The sequence below is a fragment of the Danio aesculapii genome, chromosome 19 (genome assembly GCF_903798145.1).
Source record: "Danio aesculapii chromosome 19, fDanAes4.1, whole genome shotgun sequence".
Lineage (NCBI taxonomy): Eukaryota > Metazoa > Chordata > Actinopteri > Cypriniformes > Danionidae > Danio > Danio aesculapii.
This window is the reverse complement of record NC_079453.1, coordinates 33,126,780-33,154,078: the sequence shown is the minus strand read 5'-3', so window position 1 is coordinate 33,154,078 and position 27,299 is coordinate 33,126,780. Positions and strand designations below refer to the sequence as shown.

The window sequence follows — 27,299 nt, the reverse complement described above, 5'->3', positions numbered from 1 at the left end:
GATATTACTTTAGAATAAACGTTAAATAGTAAAAAAATTATAAGCTAATCAAATGTATGCGAATAATTGTCATATTGCGATTTTATATTTCTACAATTTTGCCAGCGTTAATTAAACGGTTATGATTATGACCATTGGCCGATTAAAAAAAAGCTTTATCCGCGTTCTCTATGATTATAAAGCAAATATTGTCTTTATGTGCTGCTGATATAAAAGCTCAGACAGGATTTCTGCAAGTTTCAATTTTACAAAAACATCGAATTAATTATTTTAGCCAAATATTAAAAATAATGTGTAAAATTAAACTAACTATTTAAAAATATTGACAAGATTTAAAAATTATAATAAACTAAATGTACAAGTCTGTCTAGGTCAGTGTCCTCACTATATAGGCCCATAGGCTATATATACAAGGAAAACTTTTAGACAAATGTTATTTTAAGAAAGATAATTAAACCATAAAATAAAGAGTTATAAAGAGTTTTGTTAAATGTTTTATTTAGATGTATTTGTTGCATGTGCACATGATTGGATGGGTGTTGGCCCTCCATCCATCTTTACATGGACTATATTTATTTTATTAATTATATATAATAAAAAATAATTTAACACATACAAGATTAATTTTGTCAAACCAAAAAGGTACTTATTTATTCTAATAATCCACACAGTATTTTAAGTTACTATTATTCAGTGAAACTTGAATAGTGCTTTTAAGTAATGCAAACATAATTTTATTATTACCTATATTAAGTTTGTTAAATCCTGTACAAACAATAATCTTTTTTATTTTTCTACAAGTATTAAACAATAAACACAAAAAGTCAAATTTATTCAGTTGAAAAACTCTTTTTGTACAGTATTACAGAATTAATTTAACAGTACATTTCTTATTGTGATCAGTTTACGCAATGTTAAAACATCATTTCTACTTGATTTTAGAATTATAATATTACTCTTGAAAAGGCCACAACTTTAACCCCTTTAACAGAAGCTATAAATGACAGAGATAATGATAAAGGGTTATTGGTATTGCTTTTTTTTAATGTACACTAAAACGTATTTTGTTTATATTCCTTATGAAAAGAACTATGGACATTCTGGCAATTAATAATCCACACCATTTTTTTTCCAGAGCTTCAGAGAATAACACACATTTACCATCCTAATTTCGACATGATAATGATAAGCAGGGCTACTAACAGAAATGAAGTCCTGGTCCTCCATGAGGGTGGGATCAGAGTTTTTAATTCACCTACAGTCAAACAGGACACGCCCAGAGGAAGCTGCGCTTATAAATCGTCATCGTGTTATCATGTTTGTAGTGTAGGAAATGACGCCACCCACTGGGTGACAGGCTTTAATAATCCTACAGAAAGTAGCCTATATTCTAATCTAAACGATCTATATAATATTCTTCTTTAATCTCCTATTGCCATTTAACAACAGCGTACGTGATCTTAAATGTGATGTTGTAAAACTGTAAAATGGCATTATATAAATGTCTCCATATTTTTTTCAGTGTTTTAATTTATGGCGGTTCGTTCCGCTGTGGCGACCCTCGATAAATCAGGGATTAAGCCCAAAGAGAGTGATTATGGTACGAGTTGGAGAATATTACAGCAGATACAATTAATAGATAAATAAAAAACAATTCAAGACAATAATATAAAAAAAAAATTGTCAGTGGCAGTCCCTGTGGCACTATTGCATAATGTATTTTTAATTATGTGCATTTGTAATAAAAATACAGTATTCGAGTTTCCGGATTTCTCTGGATTCTTAAAAATGATACATGATCATATATGATATATGTATTAAAAATCAACCCGTATCAAATTCAATCTTTAACCATCCACCTCCATCACCACCTGGAAAATACACCTATGCAAGCATTCATCGCGAGAAGCATTTTAACTCCAGCGAGTCAGCGACCCACCTGTCCCGATCATCGGGACTCGCGCGACAAACATGGAGCGCCGGCTGTAATGTCACGCGCCGGGGAGGGCGTGAAAGGGATACAAGGACTTATTGGTTCGAGACGTGTAGCTCTTTAGATGAAAAAGCATGCGGAAAATGGGTGCAGTCATCGACACAAAAGACCCCTGGCTGTTCGGCGTCACCCCCATCTTCCTTTAACACGAGCCCCCCCTCCTCCCTCTGACCGAGATGCATTGTGGGGGAAGTCGTTGCCATTCGACCTCTGCGGGGCCTGCGCGGACGCAGACAGAACCCTGAAATTCATTATGCCTTTAAAACCCCTATTTATTTCCGCATAACCTACATACTCTCACCAGGAGGCCGGAGCGCGGAAAAACGGCTCATTTCATGCGGAATACTTTATTTACGAGAGCCGCGATTGGATTTTTGTTTTGTTGAGGAAGTGAAGATTATAATTTATTTCAAGAAAATGTCCGGAGAGCGAAACCGCAGGTCGCTGGCTTTCCGAGGAGGTGGATTAGCCGTCACCGGTCCCAGCGCCGTCGGAGGCGGCAGCAACGGCAACAGCTGTGAGGCCCCGGCCTGTCAAGACCGACATTTGAACGGGAACAGACCGGATCAGGAGGACGATCAGAATTTGGGGGCGAAAGGACCATCGCTAAGGAAAGTCGAGGGCGGGGGGTCTGTCAGCGACAGCACGGAGCCGGAGGCAGAGGAGGACGAGGACCCGGAAGGGGGCACTTGGACAGCGGGGAAACATAATGACAGAGGCGTTTTAAACAGCGTAATGCTGAAAACCGAGGGCTGTAAAAGGGCGACTGGCAACGGTCTGAACCGGGAGGACGGGAGCACGGGAGAGGCGGAGGAAGCGCCCGCGAGAAAGCCGCTGCTGGAGATGAGACCTCAGACGCTGCTGCAGAAACACTCGCTTTTCCAAGCCTGCTGGCTGGAGGAGTTTCCCTGGCTCAGATTCAGCCACGAAACGGGACTCATGTCTTGCTCCTGGTGCCACAACATCGCCACCAACAACAGCGACGAGCTGGTAAAAGGCAGTCGGAATTACAAGCGGGCCTTGCTGCTGAGACATCACCTGTCCTCGGAGCACGGCAGGAATGACCCGACCAAACAGGTACGTTCGCAGTCTAACGTTAGTATAACGGGGATACTCGGATAGCCGACGGAGACGAGTTTAAAAGGGTTGTTCCGTGTTTCGTTATCAAACGTCGACGTTTTTCCTCCTATTTTAGAGTGGAAATGTTGTTTTCGAAGCGGTTTAGCGAGCTAACAAGTCTGTTAGCTATAGACTCAAGTCGGAGGTAGCAGGTTAGCATGTGTGAGCTAACTGGATCAGCGCTGTCAGTTCGTGAGAGGAGCTTAAAACCCCTCGACTGCCTCTTTTAAAGTATAATAAATATATATCTTAGATGCTGTATACTCATTTAAAACCTTTCAGAAACCACATTGTCTCCTTTTTATAAGAATTGTGATTGTATGGGATTTAATGTGAGATATCAATTATTAAACAGACCGCAAGTGAGATTGTGACTCAAAATGTTCTCCTCTGTTTCCTGCGTTGCACTGTAATTATCAACCCTGGTTGCCAGGGTAACTAACCTGATTGCCACAGAGGTCACACAATGGCAAGGGCTTGACCCTGCTACCTTTGGGGAGCCGCACCCCTTCCCAACCCCCTCGCTGTAAAAAGTGACCTCTGGCACGTCTCACCCTCCCCTTTTAGGGCATCTAAATTAGAGGCATTGTGTTAGGTGACTCCCCAAGATCCATAGATAGTGTGTGTCATTTGCAACATTGGACTGGAGTGAATTATGTCGCCTGTAAGGACAGCAATGCCTGATACGTGCAGACCACTGCAATGAGCAGAATGAGATTAGACTTGAAGAAATCATACACCACCAGAACACTTTTTGTTTGCATAATGCTCTGTAAGAGTGACATTTGATTCCTATTTCTTCTGCGTTCTATACCCGGAGGAGATGTCTTTTAAGATAAATTGTTATTGATCAATATTTGTAATGTTTCAGATTCCATGTGCTTTATCAAGCCACAGAAAGACTGATTCACGTACTAAATTCCACCCAGAAGATGCCGTGTTATTGGTTTGCCTGTAAAATCCCTTAAGGATTGCGTGGTATGATAACGTCCAGTCTGGCTAATCAGGGTGACACAAAGTGTTCCACTAACTCAATTTATACCCCTCACTAATTAGGAAGGAAAGGAGGAGGAGAGATTACCACTGACTCCCTAGCAACACGGGGTTAAGACGCTCCAGCAGATCTGAACCCTGTAACACTTTCCTGTTCACTCACTTTGAAGTGACCTCTGTCAGTCAACCTTTTCACAATACTTTTTTGTTGTCTTCAGTTTAATGTGTTGTAAATGTGCAACATTACACCTATTGCACAGAAAACTTGGGGATATTGTGTGACATTTATTGTGTGTATTAAAGCTATCTATCTATCTATCTATCTATCTATCTATCTATCTATCTATCTATCTATCTATCTATCTATCTATCTATCTATCTATCTATCTATCTATCTATCTATTCTTTTTCAAACTGTTTTTATCTATCCATCCATCCATCCATCCATCCATCCATCCATCCATCCATCCATCCATCCATCCATCCATCCATCCATCCATCCATCCATCCATCCATCCATCCATCTATCTATCACTTCTGATTTTGTCAAAAATTGTGTGATAGCTGGCACGAAGACCACAATATCTTGGAAGAATTGCATCTGTCTTAAAGTAGACTGTGCAGAACATTAGGCTAGCTGCTGTCTGAGTAGAGAGAGACTTTTCTGATAGGCCACATCCTCCAATAGCCAATTTCATAATTGTGATCCATTATGTTCTTCAGTGCAGCGACTGTCTGTTATAATGGGCTAAATTTCTTCACTGGTCCATATCAAACTCCCATAATTTAATTAGCCCTAAAGCAGGGTATCTGGGATGCCTCACTCCTGTCTGGACTTAAAACTATTTGCCCCCTCTTCCAGTTATTAGTGAGCTCCAATGAAGACGAGGGTCTCCACCCCAGTACTGTCTGCCGCTCTGAGATATGTGTGTATTGGGTCAGGGGGGGTTGTTGTGGTGGCGTTGTTGTTGTTGGTGCTGGTGGGGGAGAATTCCCTGGAATTTTGTATCGATGAGCCCTGCTCTTTGTTGGGAGGCCCAGATTCTGGCATTCCCCTCCCACACCTTGGGTCAAGCACACTGCTGCATTGTTCATGCATCTGGATGAGGGGACCAGGCGCTGGCCTCAGGGGCTGGGATGGCTCAGGAAGACTATGCGCAAGGAAAACAAAACCAACGTTCCTGTTGTCTGAGGCACAATGTCCCCCTAACATGCCACTTGCGTAGTGTATTCTCACTGCGGCACTGGTAGGTGATAAAGGCACAGCTCTAGTTGCTGAAGGCTGTGTGTTTAAATTTTGGGGCTATTGTTGGCTTGCTGTAAATGGAACACGTTGGAAGTGTACAATAGAATAATGGGTGTTGGCAACACATTGCCTGAAGAGCTTTAGACGACTGTCTCTTCAACTACTGCACAGGAGTAGGGTAGTGGTATTGGTGGTGGTTGTATAATGTTCCCGTTTCGTATCAAAATGAAAGTCTGGGCTGAGAAACTAGAGAGAGAAACCACAGTGAGTTTCGAATACAATATTTTTTGTATCAGAAAAGAAACCGTTTCCTATACATTCTTTGATGTTTCTCATTGTGAAAAGTTTCTTTTCTTTTATCTACCATTCAGAAGTTTGGGGGCAGAAAGATAAAAAATAAAAAATAAATTTCGAAGATTTCTCTTATGGAGATCGAGGCTGTAAAAGTAATATTATGAATTATTAGAATTAAAATTTACTGCTTTCTATATATTTATATATTTAGCAAAGCTGAAAAACAGTTATTACTCCAGTATTCATATGATCCACCATGTAATATAATTTTGCTGTCAAAAAAAAACTTTTAATTACTATTATTATTATTACTATTACTTCTATAATAACAATAAGTACGTTTACATGGACACCAATAATCTGATTTTAATATGATTAAGACAATACTCTGGTTAAGGGTCTACCATGTAAACAGCAAATTTTTTAAAAATGTATTATTATTTTTTGTTACCTTAATACGATTAAGGTCGTAATCGAATTAAACAAATGCAATCAAGACACGTGGAGTATGCCGATTTTAGTCGCATTATTGAAGTGCAGTACATAAATCTAAATGCCTTAATCAAACTATTACCATCGTGTAGGATTTTCCCCACAATTTGCGAGAGGATAGTTCATACTCACACGTCTTGTTTGACACTATTCTCTGCACATACCGAGTCAGAAAGGACCACAGACACACACACCGTGAAATGTGTAGGTTTTTTGCGATATCAAATTCTATTAAATCTACACTCTTCCAGCAGTTCATACTCTTATCCAATATCTCATTTGTCACAGGGGAGGAAATGCAGGAAATGTTCCTGAATAAAAGTGAAAGTGCCAAACTGCAGTTAAAGTCAACAAATTAAAAATGAAACACCCGAAATAACATGAAACTCCGAAGGAAATGTGGATATCGTGGTGAGGCAATGAGTTAATCGAATTATGAGCTATAAAATGTAAAACTCAAAAAGCAACTCATGTAAACACCTTAATCATATTATTGTCCTATTCAGATTACGGTAAACAATTTGATTACTGATGTCCATGTAAACATAGTCATTGATATTAATAATAATAATGGAATCCAAAAATCTTTTCCAAATCCATAACGTATGCAAGTCTTTTGCTTTTAAATTGAATGCATCCTAGCTGAATAAAAGTATTACATTATTTTGAACCTGTAATTTTGGACCGTAGTGTGAAACGGCTAACGTTTCAGGGTTTCAAACAATATTCAGGCAGGAGTGTGTAAAAGCAGCCTTGAGAAACAATTAAAATCAACCGTGTGAGATCATAACATTGGCATTTATAGATATTGTAAAAGTAATATGTTTTCCTTTCATTGCAAAATTATACTGTTTACGACTCTGCAGCAAAACTGTAGACAGCAACTAACAAATATTCATTTCAGACTTGAAAATCCATCAGATATCAAACTGTCACCACAAACTCATTGTAACAGGTCTTAATGGGGGAGTCTTTGGAAAGCATCTGATCTCTTGTAGCACATTTACACGTGGCACATCTGGAGAAAGAATGAACTGTGTGTGAGCGTATGTGAGAGAAAGAAAGCAAGAGAAAGAAAGTGTTTTTTTCTGTCCTTCTGGATAGACAGAGGCGAACAATAGTGGGGACATTGTGACACCACAAACGGACGTTCATTCTTGTCTCACACCCCCATTCCTCCGCCTCATCCTCGTTCTTTAAATCTGCTCTTCACCAGACATCTCTGAACTCAATAGTCCTGCCTTTTTAAGATTTTATTTGACTTTTCGTTCCTTAACAAATGTTTCAATCAATTTAAGTTAATGCATATTTGTCAGTATAACCCAGAATGAGTTTCTGAAGAACCATACATCCCCCACTCGAACTTACTGAAATAGTAAATCCTATTTACACTTGCCAAGCCACTTTTATTTAAGACACACAAAAAGTCATTTTCAAGCAGGTTTCCCAATCACGCCCATGTCTGCCATTGTTCAAGCATACACTCTCATCTCACACCACTGGTTGTCAATGTTAAAGACTTGGAAGGCTCAAGCAAACAGAGAAATGGTATGAACACCACTGAGCCACAAAATATTAAACACCCAAACATTACATTTCAGTCACTCCTCACACACAGCTATAAAATAGCTGCGTCCCAAATGGCACACTATACACTAAGCACTTATGCACTACACACTGAACAGCATAGTATATCAATGTAGTGTCATCCCAAATGGAACACTAATGTTTGTTTTACTAAGCGGAAATTTAAACTGTTTCACTGGTGACGATTGGTTGCCAAATTAGTTTAAAAAAAGGCCAAACTACCAAATAATGCCTGCCATGAGTATAACCGCATTCACCATCAGGAGGTGGTATAATCACTCCCGTAGGAGAATACTGCTTTCACAATGCAAAATAAATAAAGTGATCCAACATCAGTGCCCGAAAGCTCCGCCCCTTCTGCTACGTGAGCAAAGCTGCGGTCGTTGAGAGCGTGAAGTGGCCATCATTCCACACTTCATTTAACCGGTTGAATAAGTGCATCATCCTGGTAATTAAAGTGCACTTATTCTTTTAGAGTTTTCAGTGTAAATACACTGCTATTTATACAACAAAATGGCGTAGAATAGAGCATAAGTATGCGATTTCAGACGCACCCTATGACATTAGAAGCCTGTGATAGCTTGCACACGTCATATGGAATAGTTTTATGATACTTTTATGGTGCTTTTATTATTTTGGGAGCTTGAGAGGACCTGTTATAGAAGTTTCAGTGAGAATATGTTGTAAACAGAATTATTTTATGCACACACTAAAGTACACATCTAAAAGATGAGAGGTTAAATATATTGTGACCCAATTTATGGTATGCAAATATTAAGCAGCACAGCTGGCTTCAAAATTGATTAAAATAATTTTTTGTGGAGCACCAAATCAGCATGTTCCAATGATCATGGGATTGAAATTCAGCCATGCCATATATATTCATAAAAAATAGTTGTTTATTATTATTTAATATAACTAATGTTTTTGTGCTTTAATGATATAAATAGAGAAATATGAAATGATACTGACGTGTTTGGAATGAGTCATGGTTTTTAACATGAAGTCAGTAAAAGATGACTGAATTGAGTTCCAGTAATGACTTTGTAATTCTAGCTAGTCTTTTGCAACCTTCACTAGTAAGTGTGCTAGAGAATTGTAAGTGCTTTCTTCACAAAGATTCAGTGTAGCACTAAGCAAGCAATAGTGAACAATGAGCCTGGAGGAAAGAACTGGCATTGTGTGGAGAAATGGGGTTGCGTTTTCTCTCTCTCTCTCGCTCACTCTGACTACTGGTCGGGCTTGCTGTAGCTGGATCAGGCTACAGTAATAACCCCATCTACCAGGACAAGCCCAGCAGTGTGGAGGAGGGGGGCTGGGAAGGCCTCCGCCCTGAGAAACAGATTTAATCTGAATTACTCCAGCAAAAAACCCAGCTGTGTGGTAGGAGGGGAAAAAATGTAGGGTGGTATAAATTTCTGCATGGATTAGGACATCTGCTTTGAAATCCAGAAATATATTGTGTAGATTCACTCCCACTGGTAGGTACCAGCCGGTTCTCTCTCTCTCTCTCTCTCTCTCTCTCTCTCTCTCTCTCGCTCACTCTCTCTTAATTGTGAGAGCAGATGATGGAGATTGATGGTGGATGGGATAATGGCCAAATATTTCTCTTCTTAAAGAGCATTAACAAGGGCAGAGTGCGTGCATCCTGAGAGCAGGGGGGTTTATCAGCGCTCAGCACTATAGTTTCCACAGTACTGCTGCTTTCCAGCCTGTTAAACCAGTTCTCTTGTCAGAGTTGTCACTGTACACCTGCCCTCCACTTTGTGTTTACACTGTATACTAATGCTGATTGTCATTTTTGTTTGTTGTCACTCCACCAGGAGATGGAAAGGCCAGAGGACGCGGAGAGCCCGGAGGTGGAGGACTACCGAAACAAGCCCAACGAGAACTCGTACTGCTACCAATTGCTGCAGGAGCTGGACAAACAGCGCAAGAGTGGCATCCTCTGTGACGTCAACATCGTAGTGAGCGGTCAGGTGTTCAGGGCACATAAGAACATCCTGGTCGCCGGGAGCCGCTACTTCAAGACCCTTTACTGTCTGACAAAGAGCGACAGCTGCGACCAAACTACCATCACACACCTGGATGTGGCAGCCGTGCAGGGCTTCTCTGTCATCTTAGACTTCCTATACTCTGGCAACCTCTTGCTCACTAGTCAGAATGCCATCGAGGTGATGTCTGTGGCAAGTTACCTCCAGATGACCGAGGTGGTCCAGTCCTGTCGCGCCTTTATCAAAGACGCCCTCAATATTAGCATCAAGCAGGAAGCCCCCGATTCTGTGGTGGTTGACTATAATAAGAGGCGGACAGTGGCAAAAGATTGTCAGGGTGCCGACAAGAAACCTAGCAATTTCTGGGCCACCAGCATCCTGTCTAAGCTGTCCATCAAAGCCAGTGTCCAAGGCCAAGTGAAGGATGAACCCAGCGACGTGGAGGTGTCCGGGGGAGAAGGCTGTGCGCTGGGAAGCTCTGGTTGGGGTGGGGAGAACTCATCGGAGTCCACAGAGACGGAGCCACAGGGACCGGGTCCGGTATTTGTCTGGAACCCAGATCCCAGCAATGGGGCTACCATCAAGCAAGAGGTGCGTTCTGAGCCGGGTAGTGGAAGGCGGAAAAAACAAGCCGCCAAGCGCTTCGTCTACAACATCCCACCTGAGCCAGAAGAGGGTTTTGATGAGGGCATGTTCATCCAACCATCTGCCTCCTACACAAGAGAGGACTTCTCTTACCTCTCAGAGAATGCCGGTACGTTACCCATCATGCCTTTCTCTTCTGTGCAAGACAAGTGTCTGAGTGGCTCTTTCAAACAAGCCCAATTTCATCAGAGAATAACACACCCAGCAAGTTTAACCCTCCCCCCAAAATGTATTTCCTTGTATGTTGGAAGTTTCTGTTGAGTTCATTCCGGTTGTGGGAGTTTGGTTATTTGAATAATGTTCCACCCTATAGTGTAGACTCATCAGCATACTTCAGTGCTGTCATTAGGGTTGTCATGTATGACAATAGTGTTTCTGACACTTCACACTCACACAAAGGCCTCTATGCATTTCTGTGAAGCCTTTTGGTAATGGTATAATCAGTGTTTATCAGAGGCAGAATACACAGCCTTGAGGCAGAGGTCATGCCATGCTCCAAATATCTTGCTATCATAGAACTAGCCCTACTTGTGAATTTGATATGCAGAGTACATTCTGTGCAAATTTTCAGCATGTAAATGGTTTACATTCAGCTCATTTCCATACAAGTTGTTTAGAAAAATGGCCTGGATCTGGGATGCGATTAGATCTTAGGTTGTTTACATAAATTTGAATATGGTGCCTGCTGTATTTAGAAAAACGTACCATATATCCAGCTTTGAGTCTGATCAAACAGTTTATGATGTATCAATGCACAATATGGTGGAACAAGTCCTACATTCTAAAAAAATTCCCACATTCTGGAAAAATTATGCCATTTTTGCTGTCGTTAGAAACTATAGTTGCCATACAAACCGAGTTAGAACATTCATAAGTGCAACCAACCTGAAAGTGCCAAATGAACTTTTGTGCAGTTCGACTGATATCTAAATGAACGCACCACTTTTTATGCGACCCTAAAAAGGATAGAAATCTCAGTGTTGTCATTACAGTTCAATACAAGCTTCAGATACATGCAGGCATTTTTTGGTTTAGACCAAACAAATTAAGAGAACTAAATTACAATTGTGAACACACAACCCACCCTAAATGCAAGTTTAGCAAGTACTGTTAAGTATATTCCCTTTTGCATAATTAGGTGAACTTATTTTTTTAGGGAAACATTTTAGCCTGATGCAGTATTACTCAGACTAGATCGCTGAATCCATCGCAAAGTCAACAAAAAGGTGAAATTTTTTGCGACCTTTCAAAATTCTTTATTTATACGGAAAATAATTGAAAAAAAAAGTTAATGATCTCATAAAACATCCAATTCCAAAGCATATAATCAAATTAGATTTATTTCAGTTCACTTATAGAGGTTGCACACGCAGCACACGTGATGTATTTAAGTGTCTCTCGAAAAATGACGTCTCACCTGCGTCCTCACAATCATTACATTACATGAAAATGGAGAAAATTCTGGTCTGATTACTTGTAGACCAAAGTAAAAACAACAAAATTAAAGATAAAATTTCTAAATTTATTAAAAGTTCTCATTCACATGGGCTTGATTAGTGTATCATAATTTTTTGTAACAAACACACGTTGATTTGCCTCTGAAATGACTTTCCTTTTCTGCTAACATCATCAATGCCATTTAAGTCTTAGCCAATAAGTGTTGGCATTGTCTGAAGTGTGTCGTTCTTTGCAAACTCTGCCTAAATTTGTAAAATCCTATTTTAGCCCTTATCCTCCTACCCCTCGTTTTGAACATTTACGTGAAGGGGTAGGGGTGCCCCTATTCTCTTTAGCTTGAAGGCTTAGGGCTAAGGGGAAAAGCTATAGCCATTGAAACAGAGATTTTTTCAGGACCACACTCGAAACCAAGGGGTAAGAAAATTTCCCAGAATACACCATCTACAATGGCAAAATGGTGGCACAGAAGTCAGGAGATGCACAAACTAGTATTTTTTTGTCATTATTACGAATGTTTACAACAAACAAGCATGTTTTAATACATTCATAAGAACGTTTGTGGTTTACCGTCATGCTTTTAAAAGAAACAATAAAAAAAAAAAAATCCCTTCATACTCCATTTCAAGGGCCAAGAGGAAGAGGAAGGGGTAGGGGAAAAAAGAAAACAGAACTTGGATTGTGCCTTACTGCTTGCTCCCTGGTGCCATAGCGTTTCCTTCATATAACTATAAAGGCATATCAGAAATTCATAGTAATTGATAATAACTTGATGTGTCTGAAGTATCTCCTGTAACTCTGAAGGCCCATTCTTTTACACGTATCTCTTTTCTTCAGCTGTGGCTGTCAGCCAACCAAGGTCTCACTTCATGATTGCTTCTCCTCATGCCTTGTGTAGCTCAAGGCCACAAGACCATCTTCCTTTTTTAATTAGAGCAGCCAGTGCGTTTTCTTCAGCTCTTATTAAGGGAGTCTGCCCTCCCTGTGCCTCATACCACAAAAACCTGCGTAATCTCCAGCCTGCCGAGCTGTCATGCTTCAGACTCTCTGCCCCCATTAAGCAGAGCGGCGCGTGCTATAGTATCATGTCTTAAGTGACGTGCTTCTGAGAAGAGGCTTTCTCTCGCCGTCGCCGACTCCTCTAATGCAGGATAATGAAGTAAAGCTTGGGAAACATTCTACCCTCAGGCTTCCTATACGCTGTCGAATGCACTTATCTCATATTCCTGAGGGCACTTAAATGTGCAGAGCTCATGGCTCGCACCTGCAAGGCATGTGTGTGTTGGTGTGTTTGCCTACACATGCTTATGTACTCGTCTTTGTGCTTGGCTCCATGTTGACTAGCCACTTCCTTTTTCACACATGGGGTACTTTCCACTGAAGTGGTTGTTGCTTGTGGCTTAAATCGTGTCATTTTTACATTGTAAATGTATTTAAATTCAACTATTAAAATTATTTGTATGAAAAGGTTTTATAGGATATAAATTCATTCATCCATTGATAATATATTGCAAATGTTAACTCCATCCATCTCATTAGTTTATCACTTTATGTCAGCAATATATCTTTATTGCTGGTTATTAAACTTCAAATGCATTCTAAATATTTTAATATTTTACCATTTTAGTTTTACACTTATTTTATATAATTATAATTATATATTAAAATTTTCAGGTTTAAATTGTTGTTATGCTTTGTCTTTTCGATTACTTTGTGTTTTATTGACTTTTTTTAAGGCTGATTTATACTTCTTCGTCAAGCGAATGAGTATGGTCCTGGTGCAGCCTTCACACGGTCGCATACCCCTTGCCGACGCGCACATCATTTAAAATGTAACTACATGTCGCAACGACACATAGCGCAAGCTCTGTGATTTGTCAGCTTGGTTTCGCTGACGAGTGTGGGTGGTGCTGAGAGCCGCACGAACCTGTTGGAGCAAGTGTTTACAAGTGTCAAGTCACATGAAGGAGCTCTAGATGGAAACTGTTGCTTTGTGTTTACCTTATGATTAATGTTGTTGCCCATCTGCCGTTTCCTGCCTCTAAATGAGTGAGTTTTAGCTACTTGTACATTAAGGAAGCGTTCGGAAAAAACAAAACATCAGTGGGGGAAAAAAAACACAACAACACAGAGGAACATAAAAACCTCACTACCAGCTAGTGCTTTGGAAGTGTTATTGCAGAGCAACACAAACAGCACGGAGAAATATAAATGCACGCACAAGGCAGGCGCCGTGGGTCACTGCTCGGCGCAGAGGTATAAACCAGCCTTGTGTCATTTTAGAAGTTAAACTTATTAGCTTTTAGCCATGCGTACAATCCGACGCAGCCGTCACATACCCGCACACCTCTCAAAAAAATGTAACTACACGTCACAACAACGCGTAGCACAAGCTTTATGATTGGTCAGTTTGGTAACGGTGATGAGGGTGGGCAGTGCAGAGAGGCGCGTTTTAGGCAATGTGTGTTTTAATTTCAGTTGTTCAGCGTTGATGTTCAATAAAGAATCGTAGATAATAGATAGTGTGTGTTTCCTTCAATTATTTTTAAATCAGGTAATGCACCCTTTATTCAGAAGTCTCTGAATGTAATATGCGAGCATATTAATTGTAATCGACTTAAAATATTCAATTAATCGAGATATTGATTTTAGGCCAAACCGCCCAGCCCTACCCAAAGTGACAGAAGCCATAAACTTGCCAAGGACCACAGTTTGAGCTAAAAATCTTCTTTGTTTTTCTGCATTGGAAAACTATCCACAAACATTGTAAATGCCACTAGGTAATCGCCCCAAATGAACAACATTTTTGACATTTTTTTTAGGTAGCGTTTTTACGTTAGACATTACTTCCTGAAAAAAAATTTTCATGCTGCTCTAGAATGAGCCTCATAAGTTATCTCTCACACATCAAACAACAGGAGTGGTCACCATAAATGCTTGTGTCCTTTCCAAACAGGACAGCTGAACTGTTGATTTGCGGTAGCGACACACCACACACACACACTAACCCCCCATTCCCTCATCTGAGGTGCAGTGCTGCCAGGGGCCGTCACGCCCTAATCCTGCTAATGCAGCCCAACTATCTCTGCCATTCCAAATATTGACCCAGGCATAGTGGACCCACTGCAGAGGTACTTACAATGGGATCTGACGGCTTTGGTTCGCCTGCCTGCTAATCCACAGTGTGTAAGATGATCCACTGTTAGGGCTTCACCCATTTATTTACACATCATATCTCCTTCACACACCCATACAGACACACATTTACAGTTTTTGCCTTGCGCTAAGTTGAGAGCTTAACGAATAGAGACACATAGTGGCGTGAAATTATCAGGGATTTATATCTAATGTGCTGGAGTAAGAGTGGACAGTACGGCATGAAAGTTGGCAGCAGCGGCATGAGGATACTAGAGTTTTGCAGGCAAGATTTTTTTATTCAAATCACAGAAGTGAATTGATCTTATCTAGTTAAAAGTCAAAATTAAATTTCGCCATCATACACTTACTTTCATGACGTTCCAGGCGAATGAGATTAGTTCATGTTGGCTATTACTATTCTTTTTTAATTGTATTGTTACGAATGGTGTTTAAATGTATTATAACATGGGAAACTAGCTATGCAATTGTGTGATTGAGTATATTTGGGCACAATATTTCACCCTTTTAAACCCTGATTACGCCTGTACTTACTTATATCATATGTCCATTGTCCATCATATTATTTGCACCAATATACTTTTTTTAAAAATTCACTCAGGTGTAAACACTATCTAAAATGGTGAAATACATCATAACAGCCGCAAACAACTCTCTACCTACTTACTAATTAAATTCATGCGCAAAAACTGGAATATTGAATAAAATACGTGTGAATAAAGCAGCGTTTCCATCCAATGAGTCAAAGACAACAAAATAGTCACTTGCTGATTAACTGGCGGCAAATATCAAAGGTAAAAATGGAAATTGCTGTGGTAGAAGCTGCGTGAATCTTTTCTTCATTTAATAAATGACTTTTTACAATGCCGATACACAATGAACGCATGGTGGTGTTTGAAGGTGTAAGACGTGGAGCACAGATGCTCTTGACTATTAATAATATAATAACATTAATAGTAAAATTGTTAGGCATTTCAGGTGTTTTACAATGAGGTCAGCCAGCTGATTTGTTCATTAACACATTTTTATCATTAAATGATCTCTTATAAATAAAAAAAAAAAATAAAAAAAATCACATGGCGTTTTCATGCACATACTGGAATTTGTTCGGTGAAAGTGTTTACATCGTAGTTTAAGCAATTTTTTTCTTATCAAGTAAAAAGTTAATAGTATTCAGTTATACGCATATGTTTTTTATGTGCATTTTTAAAATTTATGCGCATCTTGGCGTTTCCATCAACAAAGTTTTTATCTGCATATCTAAAATATGCATAAAAATAAGTGGATGGAAATATAGCTAGTGACCTAACACGAGTATTATAGTACTCAATGATGCATCACGATTCTTTCTCTAATGATTCTGAATCGATTCTCAAAAGTTCAGAATCGATTCTGTATTCGCATTATGCCAAAATATCTATGTTTCCATTCACCTATTTTAATGAACATTTTGAATATGCGCATAAACGTTGATGGAAATGCCAAAATGCGCATAAATGTTAAAATTTGCACATAAAAAATATGTGCGCATAACTGAGTAGCATAAACATTTTATTCGATAAGAAAAGATGCGCATAAACTTTGATGGAAACACTTTTACCGAACAAATTCCAGAATGCGCATTAAAAAAGTCATGCGATTTTGTTATAAGAGATCATGTAAGGATAAAAAATGTGTGATTGAACGAACCAGCCGGCTGACCGCATTGTAAAACATCTGAAATGATGCTTTGGTCATTCTAAAACGCCGTAACTATTTCATTATTATTAGTGTTATTATATTATTCATTACCTTCAGAACTGTTAAGAGCTCCACGTCTGATGCCTTCAAACGCCACAAAACGTTTATTGTGTGTCGGCATTGTCTTCTGAGGCGCAAGTCATTTATTAAATAAAGAATAGATTGACGCAGCTTCTCCTACCACAGCTAATTCCCTTTTTACTTTGGTATTTGGTTTCACTTGTTCAGGAGGTGACGATTTTTTTCTCTTTGACTTGTTGGATGGAAACATTGTAATCTTCGCACGTATTTTATGCGATATTCCAGTTTTCCAATCGCACTTTTGGATGATGGAAACATAGCTAATTATGCAGGCCTGTGACTGCACGAGCTACAAACAGAACAAAAAAAAACAAGGCGCATGTGTTTTATGCTACCGAATTCGCTTAATTTAGATGACGATGGACAAACACGTCTCGTCCGGTTGTATGATCGGCTTCTTCAGGACGCTGTTAAAACTCCTCATAAAATTCTGTCTGACTCGGGCCCTATCGTGCCTAACTTTTAAGGCCTGATAACAGCTCTACTCATACATAAACTCCAATCATAAACAAAAACATAGAAACTCCTTTCCTGGTTAAACTGTAAAGTTGGAAAGATGTATGTGTACTGTAAATGGTAAAATTGATTTGTATTTGCAAAAATGTAGGTCAAGACTCATTTTGGACTCGGATCATGACATCCTTAATAAGAATCGTATATTAAATTCATTAAAGATTCCCACCCCTTTGGTATTTTAAGAAAAGGTACCATAACATCAGATTACAATTCACTGTGTTGCGCCAAAATACGCCGGTTATAATTAAAGTCACAGTCGCTTGTTAGAAATTGAAAGACTTCCTTCTTTCAATCAGTCATATTTGTCAACTCTTCTGCAAAAGTAAGGTAGAGTGTGACCAAATAAGACAGGTGAGTCTAGATGAAATCCAAACGCAGGACTCGTTCAAAAAAAATGCATCCAAGAGCAGATTTAGCACATCTCAACTGACCAGTTGTGACTGAATCACTGAAAGCACATGCCATTTTTTATATTGTATTGAAATGCAGTGTCAGACCTAGTTTTTTATGTTTACTCCGTGGCCTCAGGTCAGTCTCAAGTGGTTAAAACTTTGAACACATTTACCACCAATCTCTCCAATCTGCCCTAGCCTTCAGTGAGACTTCTATTGAGGACAGTTTGCCATTTGCACAATCTAGAGCAGTCTCATGACTACTCGGTGCGGACATTGAGAATCCAGGTTAATGGTTAACCATTTTAAGTACCCACAAACCCATAGTAACAGATTGAACTTTAATTTCGAGCCTGCCGACGTTAACGTACGGCACAGCTGCTGTCGGGCCTCCTTTACCCCGCAAGGTGGTGTTTAGAGCTTCGATTGAATTCCCAGGTGATCTGGCTCTCATCACCCCCTTGGCAACCTGCTTGACGACCCCATTGTTTTGCCCATTTTGGCTCAAACAAAGCTGGATCCCACACCCCCCAGTCCCACATGCAGTAGTTTCAGGCAGCTCTGGTCTAATTGTCACACAGCATCTCTCCCATGGGAAATTGAGTGAATCTTCAGTAGCAAAAAATCAGAGATTGCAGTTTTGTTCGCACTGTAGTTTCACCCAGATAAACAATCAGGCTGTTTTCTTGAATGTTAGTTCAGGAGAACGGGGACTGGAAGGAAAGAGTTCTTGCTTTTTATGCAGCTTGTTTACAAGTAGAAAATTGCATTAGACTAATATAGTTATGGCCTCCGGCATGAAGTTTCTATGGCAGCTGGCACACTTTCACTTCATGTTAATAGTTTTTTGTTCTTTGCGAAGATGACTCTAAGGTTTCATGCAGACAGTTATTTTCTCTCTATCACATTAAGCGACTTGATGTATTTCTGATAAGCTGTCAGTTAGAACTGAGAAAGTGAAGAAAACTTGCATCTTAGAAACCGGTGTGAAAATTGCTGAGAACCTGTTTGTTTGTGTGGTTTCTCCAAGGCGAAGCGCCGGAAAACGCCCTCAATAAGCTGAAGTGTCCCCACTGTAACTACATTGCCAAGCACCGGCGAACACTAAAGAGGCACCTGATCATCCACTCAGGCGTGCGTTCATTCAGCTGCGACATCTGCGGGAAGCTCTTCACTCGCAGAGAACACGTCAAGAGACATTCCCTGGTAAGACACAAGATCAAGTGTTGTTAGAGGGTGAATCACGTCAAAATATATGTATATGTGTATATGTATGCATGTATGTACGTATGTATGCATACATGCATGCATACACACACACACACACACACACACAGACACACACACACATATATATATATATATATATATATATATATATATATATATATATATATATATATATATATATATATATATATATATATATATATATATATATATATATATATATATATATATATATACACACACACACACACACACACACACACACACACACACACACACACACACACACACACACACACACACACATATATATATATATATATATATATATATATATATATATATATATATAGATGTGTGTATGTATGTATGTATGTATGTATACATATGTATATGTGTTTATATGATACTGTGTCACGGCTTAGAAAAAAAATGTATGTATGTGTATATATATGTATATATGTGTATGTATATATATATATATATATATATATATATATATATATATATATATATATATATATATATATATATATATATATATATATATATATATAATTTTTTCTCTTTTTTTCTAAGACGTGACACAGAGATTCTTGCTGATGCATTAGTATCATGAGTGAAATGAATCTTACATCACTCACCAGTCTCCCCATTTTTGAATTTCACTTTTAGGTGCACAAAAAGGATAAGAAATACAAGTGTATGGTATGCAAGAAGATCTTCATGCTGGCGGCCAGTGTGGGTATACGGCATGGCTCGCGACGCTACGGCGTTTGTGTGGAGTGTGCCGATTCTCACCAGGGCACGCAGGAGGGTCTGGAGGGCATGCAGGACCTGGAGTTCGCTCGCGATGAAGACTTCGACGAAGCTGGAGAAGGGGACGAGGACATGGAGGCGGAAGGGGAGGAGCCCAATGAGATTGACCAATCCCACTGCGAGGGTGATGCTGGTGCCACCCCCGAGAAGGACTAATGTAGACATAACCTGGTATAAACACAAATCAAAATGCAAAGTAAAAAAAAATATAGCTGGGAAACAATCAACTATTCCAAAGTGCTATCAAACCTCTTTGTTGCACGTGAAGTTATGTCAAAGAGATCTATAGCTTTGTTAGAGAGGGACTCCAATATTTAAAGATTGTTCTGTGTGTCAGAGAAAGAGGTATAATGATATATATATATATAACAAAAAAAAAAATCAGGTTTTTCTGTGATGTATTTTGTTTTTCTTTTGTAGGGGATGAGGGTGTACAGCGTTTCGTTTTTTGAGTTAGGCCAATCATATTAAAGAATATTAATTATTTAATTTATGAAGAAAGATATTATGGTCTTATGAAACAGTAGAATTAGATTTCTTTTCTTTTTAAATGTACGTCTGCTTATTTTAAGTTCATAAATGCGCTTCCTGATAATATGTTGCTCTAAAGGAGGATCTTGTGGAGGCAGATCAGTCTCAAAAATAATACATTTACAAAATAAAATTCATATGTCCACATCACAATTCACATTTACAAAATCTGATTTATAAGTTCAAAACATGATTCATAAATATGCAAATTCAATTCGAAGGTTCAAAACATGATTCACAAATACGCAAATCCAATTCGTAAATTAAAAACACGATTAAAAAATATGCAAATCCAATTCGTAAATAAAAAAATAAATACTAAAAACAAGCAAATCCAACTCATAAATTCAAAAAACGATAAAAAAATATGCAACTCCAATTCATAAATTAAAAAATATGCAAATCCAATTTGTAAATTCAAAAAAATAATTTCTAAAATATTCAAATCCAATTAGTAGTTCAAAAAACAATTTAAAAATGGCAAATCCAAGTCATAAATAAAAAAACAGTAAAAAAATACAAAAATCTAATTCGCAAATTCAAAAATATGCAAATCCAACTTGTAAATTTAAAAAAAACTATAAAAAATATGCAAATCCAATTAGTAAATTCAAAAAAACTATTCGAAAATATTCAAATCCAATTAGTAGTTCAAAAAACAATTTTAAAATGGCAAATCCAAGTCGTAAATAAAAAAATAATAATAATAATTTAAAAATACACAAATCCAATTCGTAAATTCAAAAAAAGATTTGAAAATATTCAAATCCAATTAGTAGTTCAAAAAACTATTTAAAAATTGCTAATCCAAGTCATAAATAAAAAAAAAACTATTCAAAAATACGCAAATCTAATTTGTAAATTCGAAAAACAATTTCAAAATTGCAAATCTAATTCGTAAATTTAAAAAAACTATTCAAAAATATTCAAATCTAATTTGTAGATTCAAAAAACTATTTAAAGATTTCAAATCCAATTAGTAAATCTAAAAAACTATTCAAAAATACACACATCCAATTCGTAAATTCAAAAAACTGTTTAAAAATTGCAAATCCAAGTCGTAAAATAAAAATATATATATATTTAAAATACGCAAATCCAATTCATAAATTCAAAAAATTATTAAAAAACAAGTAAATTCAATTTGTAAAATCAAAACACGATTCACAAATACACAATTTTTATGATTTTCACATGTGAATTCATAATTTGTGTGTTTACAGATGTACAAATTGGATTATGTAAATGTGAATTGTTCTGTGCATGTATGAATTAAAACGTTTAAATGTATTATTTTTGAGACTGATCTGACTCTATAGGATCTCGACAAAGAAGGAGCATTATAGAAATTCCGCCTACAGGAAGAAATGTTTTTTTCTGTGTGTTTTTCCTTTCTAGTTAAATGTTGTCATGAAACTTTATGATATATATATAACAAAAAATATATATATATATATTTTCCTTTCCTGCACAAATCTTGGAACCAAAAATCTGTTTTGTGAGACTAATTGACCACAGCCATATTTATGATTTAAGTTATACGGGGCTGTTAGATCGTGCCAAGCAGAACGCACACCAAGATTTTTTCGCAGGACACAAAACTACTGAAAATGCTGAGAGAACGTAAAGCAGAGAGCTATAAGAAAAAGACAAAAAAAGACTAAAATATATAGGGAATATATTATTGCTAGCTTTATTTGAATCACAGCATCACAGTAACACTTTATAAAGCATTTTGACATTCACTTAAAGCTTGAATTTTTGCCAAATGATGGAAAACGTTTGGTGCTGTAACGCTTTTTATTTTTATTATTATTTTTAAAATACTGGACCTACGAGCTGTATATGATGTTAATAATCGTAAAGCCTACTCGACTCAGTTATACTAATCAGCTTTGTATTTTACACTGTTGTGCTAAAGAGCCTATCAGGTATGCTTTCTGTTTTTAACGTCTTTTCTATGAAATGCACATACACACACACATACATACCATTTGTTGTTGTTAAACTACTGGCAGTACTTGTATAGATGGATCGACCTGATGTTCTTGAGTTGGTTAGTGGTACTGAGCTTACTTTGAATCACTTGAACGACCTGTGTAACGATGTTTTATTAGTTTGTTTTTTTTCCTGAAGAATGCAGATGGAAAGGTTTGCAATAGACACCCAAACTTGGTTTTTGATCCCCCCCACCACCACCACCATCATGTAACATTTGCGATCATTTCGTTTATTTTGTCGTGCGTCTGCTGTGTGGAAAACACTTTCCTTTGTGCTGACGTAGAGTGGAAGGTCTATGAAATGCATAGACGGGCACTTACTGTTCTGCGTTTGATTATTTCTTATTTCCCCAAAGCCGGTCTGAATGGAAATAAATTGAAACTGTTGTGTTTTATTCCATACGGAGCTTTTTTTTTTTCTTTCGACATTTCATTATTTAATGCTATATATGTATTGACTCCAAAATGCAATCAAGACTGTTAATTTTTATCTGTCCTACCAAAATCATTGTTTAATTGTTAATGTATAAGAAAACCAGGTTAATATTTAGTGTAGATCCTTGCTTGTGTATGTTGTCAAATTGAAATGTTTTTATTCTGAAATCAATCATTCACTTTACCCTTAGATGCATATATTGTTTTATTTGCCCTTCCTTTTGGAGTTTTTATTTCGTTTGTGTTGTTTTTATTTCATTTTAAGCACATTCTTTTAAAGAAAAAAATGTTTGTGGGTTAATTCCTAGGAGCAGGAGTTTCTGTTCATATGCAGTGGATATATTGAAGTGCTATACTGATACAGAAATCGTCTATCTTTCCCTTTACTCGAGATGAAAGTGTATTTTAAAAGCTGTATAGAAGATCCTGTTTGTATTACTTACCTTCAGATCACTGTGGGAGGGATATTATATACATATAAATATATATATATATATGAAAGATTATGAAATATAGATATTTAATTAGCTGAATTAAATGACGGCACACTGCTGCAGTTAACCAGTTTAAAACCTCGGCCTGGCTTTCACTGTTCACACCGACTTTTCTCTTAGTCTGTTCACATGTGCACGATCACCATCATGTCGGTTTATCGTTTTTTCTTGTTTTGTCTGTGTCGGTTCAACTCACATTAATGTACTCTTTAAACTTATGCTGTAAATGGACATAACAGACAAAAAAGAAAAAAAAAACACTACAGATGAAGGTTTTTTTCAGCTGTATTTTGTAAAAGCTGTTTCAAAGATGTATTTTTCAACTCTTACAGTGATGCAAACGGGGCCACGGTCTCACCTCAAACACAAATCAAATCAGGTTATTCTTTTTATGTTTTTTCAAGAATTTAAATGAATACATTTTCCTTCTCTTTCAATTGTACTACTGTTCCTCTATTATAAATTTTAAAATAAAACTTTGATATTTCTCTGTGCTGTTCTGTCTTTTTGTTCTGAGCCGAGGATGTTGTGAGGTGCTCTCCTGTCAATATTTGGTGATTTATGAATTCTATTTTATTTTTTTTTTATTTTTTTTAACCAACAGGTCTAATGCGTGCATCTGGATTTCTTTTTCTTGACATTACAAGTCTTATATCAAAACAACGCCATTTTGTTACTGAATTACATACACTGGTTTTCAGTGAAAATAATTAAGATGCACTTTAAGTAGGATTAGGAATATTTTATGTAATATTGAATAATTTACTGTTATTACTGTAATGCAAGGTGTAAAAGAGCTCTGTACAACAAAATGCTGCAAAAAAAAATGTAAACGCGTGCATTTGCCAAATGCCTTTTTATAAAGCTATTTAAATGCATTTAAAATTATTTACAAATATTCTTTTTATTGTTTGATTAATATGGAGGCAGATCAGTCTCAAAAATAATACATTTACAAAATGAAACTCGTATATCCACAATACAATTCACATTTACAAAATCCAATTTGTAAGTTCAAAACAGGATTCATAAATATGCAAATACAATTCATAAGTTTAAAACATGACTCAAAAATATGCTAATTCAATTCGTAAGTTCAAAACACAATTAAAAAATACGCAAATCCAATTAGTCAATTCAAAACACGATTCAAAAATATGCAAATCCAAAAATATTTGTTTAAATAAGCAAATGAAAATCGTAAATTCAAAAAATGATTAAAAAATACGCAAATCCAATTCGTAAATTCAAAACATGATTAAAAACACTCAAATCAAATTCGGAAATTTAAAACACGATTAAAAACACTCAAATCCAATGCGGAAATTCCAAAAATTGTTAAAAATATGCAAATCAAATTTGGAAATTCAAAAAACTATTAAAAACTTGCAAATCCAATTTTTTTATACCGAAAACTATTTTAAAATTCCAAATTCAATTTGTAACTTCAAAACACGATTCAAAAATACGCAAATCCAAGTCGTAAATTAAAAAACAATAAAAAAGTATGCAAATCCAATTCGTATATTCAAAACACAATTAAAAACACACTAATCCAATTAAAAATGTATTTAAAATTCCTTGCAAATCCAATTATTCAAAAAACTTTAAAAATATTCAAATCCAAGTCGCAAATTAAAAATATATATATATTTAAAAACAAGCAAATCCAATTCGTCAATTCAAAACACAAACTGATAACCTGTTTCTTCAATTTATTTCCAACTGGCACTCCCGGTCCTCTAAAGCTGTGAGATGCTCTTCTGTCAATATTTTGTGATTTATGATTTTTCTGGACTACAAATCTAACACGTACATCTGGATTATTTTTCCTGACAATACAAGCCTTATATCAAAACAACGCCATTTTGATTCTGAAGTTCCTTACTTAAAACTGATTTAGAAGTCGAATTACATACACAGGTTACAGTGAAAATAATTAACATGGACTTTAAGTAGAATTATAGAAATATTTTATGTAATATTGAATATTTTACTGTTGTTACTGTAATGCTATGAACACCATACAACAAAATGCAAAAACATGTAAAATATGTAAACACGTGAACGTCAACTGGCATCAAACATATTTTTACCTCAAGAAAACATTGCGAGTTGAAGTAAATTTGGTCAATTTGGGATTTCATGAGGATTTTAACGTAATATGTGTTTTTCCCGCTCTTTGACACAGAAATCTCAACTTCCTCTAGTAACAAAATAAACAAAACTTTGCCAAAACGTTTCTCAACTGTGTAATGAAATATATTGCGGTTGTTTTATGTTTGCTACTTACTTCCTTTTTTTACAGTTGGTCCAGACATGAACAAAATAACATCCCTTCGGTTTATATTCTGTCAAAAATATTCTTGTAGTGTGACGTCAGTCAAAGAGAAGAAGTTATAATGGCACCCCCCCCATCTTGGAAATATTAGCTGAAGAGCTCATTATGTTCCTCTTTACTCTGAAGAGTGATTGTAAACTTATTTCACTGCCATCTAGTGGCCATTTCCCGAAACACTACTCCATTTTAATGGTTAGTTTACACAAAAATTTTAATTCTGCCATTTACTCACCCTTTACCTGTTTAATCATACCCAAGTTTCTTTCTTTTGTTGAACATAAAAAAATATATTTTGAAAAATGTTGGAAACCTGTAACTATAGTATCTGTTTTTCCTTCAACGGAAGTCAATGATTACAGTTTTTCAGGTTTCTTCTTCTGTGTTCAACAGAATAAAAATCTCATAAAGGTTTAGAAACACTCGAGGTTGAGTAAATAGAGAGTACAATTTCATATTTGGACAAACTATCCCTTTAAATGTATTTTTCCAGGATTTTTGATTTATTTACAATTAATTAATAAGTCTAATAAATTCACCTGTGCATAAGATGATGATGGTGGTGCTGACGACACTTAAATAATTATACTTATACCCCAAAACACGTATAATTATCATCATAATTCTTAGTGATTTAACCTATATATTGTCATTGTACAGATGGACCAGTGCTGACGTCAGACATATGCACTTTGAGACTTCATACACTGCCGCTTCTGTCCACTAGATGGCAGACAATGACTCTTTATTAAACTGTTGTCAGACGATTTATCCATCATTGATTTTCTCTAATATCAGGCCGAGTAATATCAAAACAACGAGACAACGAGAAATGTGAAGGTATCACGACTCTCCTGTTGTCAAACATTTATAAAATAAGACAAATCAGCTTTCAAACTGAAGCTCCTCCAGTCATATTTCATATTGACGTTAAATCGCACAGGTTCATTTTATAGTTTTGGAAAGGCCAATTATTATTTCATCTTGTTTGTCATAATCAATTTGTTCATATTTAAACCATTTTAAAACACGTTGGAAAATTATTGTTATATGAACATTAAAATGGTGTTTGGAAGGTATAATAAGTTATAAAAAGTGACATATTGCCTTTACCTTATATATTAAGTTGCAGGAAGGGCAAACTGTTACAATATCTTAATTTACACTTTTTTTTAGCTTAAAGTTATGACTTTTTATCTATTTTTTTAATCATAATTTCTAATTGATGTTATAATTTTTAAACTTAATCATAATTTCCATCTGTCATAAATTTTATTTGTTTTTTTTAGTCAAATTTTGATATATTTAGCGATTTTATTGTGTATTTAGTTACTTAATAACATAATTATTACATTGTTTTAATCCAACTTTTATTATTGTACTTATTTAATTTTACTTTCTATTTGTTTTAATCCATTTTTTGTTTGTCTTTTAATTCTGTAAAATTGAATTCTGTCAAAAAATTCAACTCTGAAAACTGGCCTGACAGTTTCAATTCACTACTACTTCTATGTTAAGCTGCTTTGACCCAATCTACATTGTAAAAGCGCTGAATAGTTATCTTTATTATCTTAATCAAAACTTTTCTTTTTTCATTTTATTATTGATCATTTATTTGGGGCATCACGGTGGCACAGTGAGTAGCATGATCACTTCACAGCCAGGTCAGAGCTGGGTCAGTTGGCGTTTCTGTGTGGAGTTTGCATGTTCTCCCTGTGTTTGTGTGGGTTTCCTCTGTGTGCTCCGGGT

General features: G+C 36.6%; 1 protein-coding gene across 1 annotated transcript; it reads left to right on the top strand.

The window, feature by feature from the left end:
* The first annotated feature begins 1,951 nt into the window (after positions 1–1,951).
* On the top strand, positions 1,952–23,700 carry LOC130246427 (zinc finger and BTB domain-containing protein 10-like). The gene is made up of 4 exons (XM_056479371.1): positions 1,952–3,070; positions 9,548–10,472; positions 18,734–18,909; positions 19,609–23,700. Exons 1-4 carry the CDS (start codon positions 2,411–2,413, stop codon positions 19,906–19,908), a joined length of 2,061 nt encoding a protein of 686 aa, XP_056335346.1. The 5' UTR covers positions 1,952–2,410; the 3' UTR covers positions 19,909–23,700.
* Positions 23,701–27,299: the final 3,599 nt, after the last annotated feature.